A 9,625-nucleotide genomic window follows, 5' to 3' on the forward strand; every position below is an offset into this window, starting at 1 on the left:
TTGCTCAACTCTGACAAATTAACGGCAGAGCCTAATTATTCGTCCGCAGTCAAATGCGCAGACATTCATTTTTTGTGCTGTACTATTTATATCGGTGGAGAAGGTCAAGGGATTTGCAGTTATTTCTATTACATTGGATTTCCATCAGACGTTTGATTATTATGTTTCTACTTTGCTTCGTATTTTCAGCTATCACTTGGGTTTCTCTGGCTCCTCTATAATCCAAAAGTTTTCATACGGATAAATCTTTCACGTCATTTGATTCTATCTATTGCCATTGAAAATTTCAACTACCTTTTACATTAATGATTCTTGATATATTAAGAAACATTAATAGAATCTCCCAGGCAATGTACAATTTTGGTTAAAAATGTAAACAAACTAATTAGATTTCAGCAGAATAAATTCATTAAAAACATGTTAGACGTTATGGTTGAATCTTAAATAATAATGCTCACCATTATAAAATGAAATGTTACCATCTATTTTTACACAATTTGAAATTAATTTATAGATAATTTTTTTAATAGATAATAAATGAATATATAGTAAATTAAATTAAATGTAAATCTGTAATTTATTTAATATAATACTGTAAAAAAAATTAATCAAAAAATTAATTTCCATTGGAAATAATCATAGATATATAAGACAAAAGGAAAAAAACTTGAATAACTAAAAATACACAAATATTTTAGTTGAAAGAAAAATAACAAGATTGAAATTTTTTTATTCTTATTAACTTCATAAGACTAAAATGTGGAAGATCCTTGTTCATTTGAAGTAGGGACATCTTTCCTTGTTGCATTTGTATTTCTAAGCAAATTGGATATGCTTGGTCTCAATTCCCTAGAAGTGGTTGCATTTTCCACCAAATCCTCTCTAATATTCTCCAATATCCTTGCCACGACTCTCATGGTTGGTCTTTCTTCTGGTGAGTATTTTGAACAAAGCAAACCAACATGTAGCAAAGAAATTATGCATGTGTGTACATTTTTTTTTTCAAATTCACTATCATACACCTCGTCAAAAAGACCATTGTCAATTACATCCTCCAGTCTATTTGGGAATGCGAAGTTCACCCAATTGTGCAAGTTTAAGTCTCCAACAAACATGTCGCTAGTTGGTTGTTTTCTGGTAAACATTTCCAACAAAAGAATGCCATAGCTATAAACATCCCCTTGGGTGGAAACTCTCCCGCTCAATCCATACTCTACAACAAAGGAAACCTTCATTAAATTTTATTTGATCAATCCATACAAATATTGTTTTGGAAAAGTAAAAGTAAAATATATGTTTAAAAAGACATACCTGGGGAAATGTAGCCAATTGATCCTCTTAAAGCAAGTGATGAGGCATGTGAATTAACAGAGCTTTCACCAATTAATCTTGCAATACCAAAATCTGTTACATAGCCTAACATATATTCATCCAAAAGTACATTGCTGGGTTTTATATCACAATGCACTACTTGCACAAAAGAATCATGATGAAGATACTCCATGGCATGGGCCACATCTATGGCAATGTCTAATCGGGATTTCAATCCCAATTCACATACATCCTGACCATTGTTTCCATCTCTTTCAGGATACAAATGCTTCTCTAAGCTTCCATTAGACATAAATTCAAACACTAAACCTTTGAAATGAAGATTGGAGCATGAGGTTATGATTTTCACTAGATTTCGATGCCGAACCTTTTGCAAGACATTGCATTCTGCTTTAAAACTCTTGTCACCTTGGCTGTTTTGCAATTGGAGAACCTTCACAGCAACAACTGTGCCATCACTCAAAATTCCTTTATACACTAACCCAAAGTTACTTGTTCCCAACAAGTTGGCCTCATTGAAGCCATTGGTCGCTATGTGAAGCTCTTGATATGAGATCCTTCGATGCTCTAACTTTTGGAAAATATCTCTTGTGACATCAATGTTTTGTATATGCATATTCCTTCTCCATAGGAATCTTAAAAAAGTGCAACATAGTATAAAAACAATGGCTCCACTCACTGGCAATAATACCCTTTTCACAATTGTACGATGACCTCTTGGTGCTGGACAAGCTGATAAGTGAAATTCTTGTGGTCCACAAAGATTGGGATTTCCTTGGAAGGACATGACAATTGAATGATTTGCAAAAAATCCTTCTTTTGGAATTTCCCCAATGAGCTTGTTAAAAGACAAATTCAAATATTGAAGCATTTTTAATTTGATGAGAGTAGTTGGTATTATACCCGACAAGGAGTTGGAAGAGAGATCTAGGCTTAGAAGACTTTGTAAATTTTCAAGTGAATCTGGAATAGATCCTTGGAAGAAGTTTTGAGATAAATTCAACCAATATAGTTCAACACAACTTCCAAGTGTACCTGGAATGGTTCCATCCAAGTAATTGCCAGATATGTCTATAGCTTGAACCATTGCAAGTTTACCAATCTCTCCAGGCAAAGAGCCTTCTAAGAAATTGCATGACAAATTTAAATAGAAGTGAAGATTATAAAATCCAGCAATTTCTTTTGGTATCCTTCCGGTGAGCATATTGTGAGACAAGTCAAGCAATTCTAAATTTGTACAATTTCCTAAGTTGGAAGGTATGCTTCCTGATAATTGATTGTGATGAAGGAGGACATCTCTTAGTTGTTTAAGAGATGCAAGGGAATTGGGAATCTTTCCAGAGAGCATGTTTCTACTAATGTCCAAGAGACCTAGTCGTCGTAATTGTTGAAAGTCATTGGGTATGTTTCCCTCTAATTTATTGTTAAATAAATATAACCTTTCTAAATTTTTAAGGTTTCTTAAAGATGGGATGTTTCCACTAAAATGATTGTCAGATAAATCTAGAAATGTTAGGTTGCTAAGATTTCCTATTGGTGGAGGTATGTTTCCTTCTATCATGTTCCCTGCTAAAGCCAAGTAAGACAAATAAGGAGAAAGTTTTCCTATGGAAATGGGCAAGACACCACTTAGTTTATTATCTTGTAATATTATTTCCTTTAAGCGTGAACAATTGGTAAGAGCAGCCAAAAAAGGCATGGTGGTAGCACTAGCACTACTAAGTTGATTAGAGTGCAACCTTAATCTCTCAAGAAGAGATAGCTTACCCAACTCTATAGGGACATTGCCAGTCAATTTGTTATAAGATAGATCAAAAATTATGAGTTTTGAACAATTTCCAATGAAATTTGGTATGTTTCCACTAAGTTGATTTCCCCATAAATGAAGTGTACCTATGTTAACCATATTTGACAAACAAGAGGGAATATTGCCAGTGAATTTATTTACAGCAATTGAGAAGTGGGTCAATGTAGAGATATTGCACAAGAAAGTGGGGATGGATCCTGATAATTCGTTCTCCCAGAGGTAAAGTGTTTGCAGGTTGGTGAGCAGTCCCAATTCTCGTGGAATGCTCCCTGTGAGCTTGTTTGCCGCAATACCCAACTCAGTTAAACTCGAGATGTTTGATAAAAATGTGGGAATGGTCCCTCACAGTGGAAATAGTGCGCAATTTGGTTAGCAAGCCCAATTATGGTGTAATGGCACCGGACAACATATAATCGACCCTGAAAATCCAATATAAAAAATAATGAGCACTGAAAAAAATGGTACCTGTGAGGTTGTTGTACCCCAAGTAAAGCTGTTGTAGATGTTTGAGGGAGCCCAACTCTGCAGGGATATTTCCTTCCAGAGAATTGCTGCGCAACCAGAGGTTTCTCAAACGAAAGAGGCGTCCCAGTTGTGGTGGAATATGACCATGGAGAGCATTGCCACTGAGATTTAGCGTATGGAGAAATGACAAATTGCCGAGGGAAGGAGATATGGAGCCGCTCAGATCCATGCCACTTAGGTCGAGAGAGACCACCCTGTCTGCGTGCCTGCCACTGCACGTCACGGCAGTCCAGTTGCACAAGTGGACTGCAGGACTCCAGTTGGCCATGGAAGCATGAGGATCATTGGTAATATCGATCTTGAATGACAAGAGCCATTTCCGATCGTCATGAAATTTGTGCGCAGAGAAGGAGAAGGAAAAACAGCATACGAAGAGGAGAAACAAGATACGGAAAGGAAAATAAAAACATAGAAACGCCATGGTGCTTGAAATGGAGAGTAGAAGAGCAGGAGTGCAGTGGTGTGTAGGTGGCTTCTCACATGGTATTTATAGACGGAAAACGGAGATCGTAAGACGGAGAGGAGATCGGAAGTCAAGAAGACAATGAGAATGATACAGAGCGGAGCACCTCAAAAGTCAAAAAGATGAAAATGTAATAATTTTTGTTTTATTATTCTTCTATTATAATATTTATACCGGCATATTTTGGTAAAAAGCTGAAAATGTAATAATTTATATTTTACTATTATAATATTTATAGTGCCTTGTTTGTGATTTTGGTAAAAAAGCTGATAATTTGATAATTAATATTTTATTATAAATATAAATTTAATAATAATTTGGGTGACGGACAAGAGAAGATCACAAGTGGAGGTATCTCACTTCTGGAAGTTATAAGACGGAAAGAGCGCACAAAGTGGGAAAGAAAGGCAGACAAACAGGTGAAGCCACACATCCTAAAATGTCGGGAAAAAGCAGGTCGATCTAAATATTCGCCAAACAAAGCAGACGAAGAGGTAGATCTAAATGCTCAACTGTAAACAAGACTCCAAATTATTCGCCCGTAATCAAAAGCACGTCCTAATTATTCGCCCGCAATCCTGATAGTGGACTAGAGAAGATCACAAGTGGAAGACAGAAAGAGCGCACAAAGTGGGAAAGAAAGGCAGACAAATAGGTGGAGGCCACGACTATAAAGTTGAGGCACACCCATAATATAATAATAAAAATGTCGGGAAAAAGCAGGCGAAGAGGTAGATCTAAATATGTTACCAATTTGTTCCCTCAAAACCATAAATCTCATTGGATAATAAATGTCACAAATACTATATATAAGTAAATATACTTATGACGGCTGGGGCGGATGGCTTTCACTCCTCCAGTCGTGTTCGAATCCTGCGGAGGTCTTTCTTTCGGCGATATGTGACGGCTTTGTCGTATCAGTGGGCTTCGGCCGTATTCTGTCTGGCTTCGGCCTTATTGTATTCTGGCTTCGGCCGTATTTTGACTAGCTTCGGCCATATTGTAATCATGAGGACTTCGACAATATATGAATTTTCTCTCTGAAAAAAAATATACTTATTAATCTATATCAAAATACTTATTGCTATACTTATTAGTATACTTATAAATAAATATAAGTATTAATATACTTATTGTTAAGAATGAGGGTTTGACAGTGCCATTTCGCAATTAGTGGAGGAATATGAGAACATCGTGACATTTCACAATTATCAATTTTGTTTAGTGTCAAAGACCACGGTTGCATTGACCCTCACCTTTATTTTGTCTTTGTGGAATATCTATATCATGGGAGTGAAGTTGTAAACACAGACTTAAAAAATAGACGCAACACTCTAAAAAGATAGTGGAGGACTTAAAAAGTAGACGCAAGACTCTGAAAAGATAGTGGAGGAATGATAATCGCTGTGATATATATATATATATATATATCCGCATATCCAGAATACAATTCATACCGCTGTTTTTCTCATGCTGCTGATTGCTCAACTGTAAACAAGACTCCAACCAATTATTCGCCCGCAATCAAAAGCAAAGAGATATCCTAATTATTCGCCCGCAATCACAAGCAAAGACATATCCTAATTATAAGCAAAGACACATCCTAATTATTCGCCCGCAATCCTTATATATAGTTACAATTTCTGTAATTTTAAAGTTTTTACAAATTATATTTACACCATTTTTGTAATTTATTTTTTCAAGTATCTTGGTTAAGTTTATAAATTTTACTGTATTTTGAAGAGTAAGGATTGATTTCAATTTTTTAATGTGATAAGTTGGGGTCAAGGATGACCTTATAAATAATAGAACAAGTTTGAACCCACTTTTAAATAGGAATTTAGGATGATTCTAACATGTCAAACAATAATAATATACCAGACAAGTAAGAAGCATAGAGCTCTCCAACAAGTAAGCTAACACCAAAGGAAAGCACAAACCATGTTGAGTTTAGATTCAAATATGAACTAAATTGAAAGCATCACACCCTTGGTAACCACACATTAATATTTCCATATCCAACCTCAAAATAGATTTGTTTTCTAATCAAATTAATAGATAGACCCAAAAGTTACATCTATCACCATTGTACCAACACTAAATAAACTACATAAAACCAATGACCCATGGCTATAGACATGTCGTTTGAGCCTTAACCTAAAGCTTTAGGGTATTTAGCTTTAGGCTTTAGTGTGTACAATGAAACATTGCATAGTGTGAGTGAAGATGGAGAATATATTTTTGCTTATATTGAAATTTCAACATTATTGGGGTATTATGTGCTTATCATGGAGTATCAACAAGCAAGATCACTAGGTTTTTTTATTTTCTACAATTATATATATATATATATATATATATATATATATATATATTCAATTCCAAAAGAAATAAATTCTTTTCACAAGGATCTAGCAATACAATTTCAAGCAAGATTGTGATCTTTTTGTTGTTTAAAATATATTTTTGAATGCATAAATGGATCCAACACCTTCAAAAACATTTGGGGCACTCAATTTTACAGATTAAACAACTTAAACTCGAGTTTTTAAAAATCCTTATCCAATTTTGATTAAAATTAGCCTAAAAAAATGTCATGAAAAATGTCATTTCATCTATAAGTTGGACTCTCTCTCTTTTAAATTTCAAGTCCTCCATCAAATTGATGGTTTGAAAAGTTGAATAACCTTCATCATTAACATGCATATTTTAAAACAATCAATTTTTATGGTCAAATAAAAGAAATACATGTAAATATCCCTTAAATTTAACCTTGTTCATTGATAAATTTTGTCTTTATAAATTATCTAACTACATTATATTGTGAGTGGAATTCCCTACACATATAATTTCATGATTTTCCAAGAGATTACCTTTGATGATATTTTTCATTTCTCTACCATAATTGTATCAAGATGTAAACATTTTATATTATTCATTTCTCTACCATAATTGTATCAAGATGTAAACATTTTATATTATTCATTTCTCTACCATAATTGTATCAAAATTAAATAATGGATGTAAACATTTTTCAATATAAAGAAGGAATTTTTATTATAAATAAATTTAAAGTAACTTTTATAGTTTGTTTATAATAATATTTTTATAATTTATCTTTTTAAATTAGAGATAATTAGTAGGAATTTTAAGAAAGTAATATGAAACTCATAATTGTATCAAGATGTAAACATTTTATATTCTTCATTTCTCTACCATAATTGTATCCAGATTAAATAAAAGATGTAAACAATTTTCAATATAAAGTAAGAATTTTTATTATTTAAAGTAATTTTTATAGTTTGTTTTATAATAATATTTTTATAATTTATCTTTTTAAATTAGAGAATAATTAATAGAAATCTTTTATTATATAATTTCATGATTTTCTAAGATATTACTTTTAATGATATTTTTCATTTCTCTACCATAATTGTATCAAGATGTAAAATTTTTATATTATTGATTTCTCTACCATAATTGTATCAAGTTTAAATAATAGATGTAAACATTTTTCAATATAAAGTAGGAATTTTTATTATAAATAAATTTAAAGTAACTTTTATAATTTGCTTTATAATAATATTTTTATAATTTATCTTTTTAAATGAGAGAATAATTAATAGGAATTTTTTATTATATAATTTCATGATTTTCCAAGATATTACCTTTGATGATATTTTTCATTTCTCTACCATAATTGTATCAAGTTTAAATAATAGATGTAAACATTTTTCAAAGTAGAAATTTTTATTATAAATAAATTCAAAGTAATTTTTATAGTTTGTTTTATAATAATATTTTTATAATTTATTTTTTTAAATTAGAAAATAATTAGTAGCAATTTTATGAAAGAAACGTCAAATTTAAAAAACAATTATATATATAAAATATTAAACTAAAAATTTAAATCCACATTAAAATATTTATTATAGTTAAATCTAAAAAATAAAATTTAAAGTAAGACTTAGTTTTTCAATGCAATATTTTGAATAGTTTTCCGGTTTATTTTCCGATCTAATTTGTATAGAAAATGAGAGGGTTTCATTGAAATCATAAGTTGGATGAGTTCACAGTAGAACTACAACAAGGGGTTTTAGGGGCTGTTGAATCCATATATGTAGTCAAAAGACAAGTTTAACAACACAAATCAAGATTTGACCACAAATATTTTCGTCAGACTGAGAAATATGTAGGAAAGTCCAAAAAATCCCACTTAAAGAATACACCATTAAAAAGATTCAAACAGATAAAAAGAATTAATAATCAATAAAAAATAACTATGTGAAGAGACTCTCTCTAGCCTAGTGTGGTGGAGATGACTTATATTAAATTAAATTAAATTAAAATTAAATGATGTATCCCATGATATTTTTCTCTAATGTAACTCATTTAAAGGCTAATAACCCTCTCTAACCTAGTGTGGTGTTAAAAAAAATAAAAAAAAATTAAATCGTTTTTCCCATGATATTTTCTCTAATGTAACCCATTTAAAGGCTAATAATTAAACAAGTGTAAATCCATCTTAACTTTAAATCTACAAAGCCCCCCTAGAGGGATAAATAAAATAAAATTTAAATTAAACAAAAAAGTAATAATTATAATTATCAATAAAATAATTTAACTCGATAAAATTACATAAAACCAAAAATAAAATAAAATAAAAAACATAAAATTGATGATTATATTATAATTATAATTAATAATTAAATCAATCTAGATCCATGATCTATCAAGCACAAAGAGTGACCAAATTTATTTTCACTCTAAAAGACATTTGCATCTTAAGAGATTTGACCCCTCCAGGCACTTGGTAGATCCAAAATTAAGATGGATCATTTTATAAAAATAAAATATAAAAAGTAATTTAATATTTAATTTCATCAAACAATAATAATCACTATCATAATTTATAATTCATAAATTAATAAAGTCATGAAATCAACCTCCTTCGATCTTAACTCTGGATGTATCAAGGGCCTAGAGGAATCAAATCCCTTTAAGTGCAAACATTTTCTCAAATTTTGTACTAAAAAAATAAATTTGCACCTCGAGATATTTGATCCCTCTTGTTATTTGATAGCTCTGTAGTTAAGATGGTTCTACACTAGTGGTAATATGCCAAGGAATGTGAGTGGTGACGACTCACTTGGCCGAGTTTTGATGAAATGATCTAATGCAATTTTATTAATTGGGTTTTTCCCATAGTTTGGGGTTTCCCAAGATAAACATTGTGCCCATTGTGTTTATGTTTCATGTTTGTTTTTAGTTTATTGTTAATTCTCTTATTAATTTTTATTATATGTTAAGTTGAGCAGCAAAAGCATAACTTGCAATAAATTTTAATTGCAGAAAATAATGGAAACTAAACAAGATGGTGGAATAATCAAACACAAAAACTAACACAATGTTTTATGTGGTAAAACCCCCTTGCAAGGGAAACATCCACGGGGCAATGATAATCGGTATTCTTATTATTCGTCCTTATTGTCTCTACA

The 9,625-nt window shown here is 31.3% G+C and overlaps 1 protein-coding gene across 1 annotated transcript; it reads right to left on the bottom strand.

Annotated features, from left to right (window-relative positions):
* Positions 1 to 752: 752 nt before the first annotated feature.
* Positions 753 to 4,095, bottom strand: LOC149243913 (uncharacterized). Its single transcript, XM_089371345.1, has 3 exons — positions 3,605 to 4,095; positions 1,312 to 3,480; positions 753 to 1,213 (listed from the first exon to the last, which is right to left on the bottom strand). Exons 1-3 carry the CDS (start codon positions 4,083 to 4,085, stop codon positions 753 to 755), a joined length of 3,111 nt encoding a protein of 1,036 aa, XP_089227471.1. The 5' UTR covers positions 4,086 to 4,095.
* Positions 4,096 to 9,625: the final 5,530 nt, after the last annotated feature.

The sequence above is a fragment of the Pinus tabuliformis genome, chromosome 8 (genome assembly GCF_031772625.1).
Source record: "Pinus tabuliformis cultivar Carrire ecotype Pingquan chromosome 8, CPIR1, whole genome shotgun sequence".
Lineage (NCBI taxonomy): Eukaryota > Viridiplantae > Streptophyta > Pinopsida > Pinales > Pinaceae > Pinus > Pinus tabuliformis.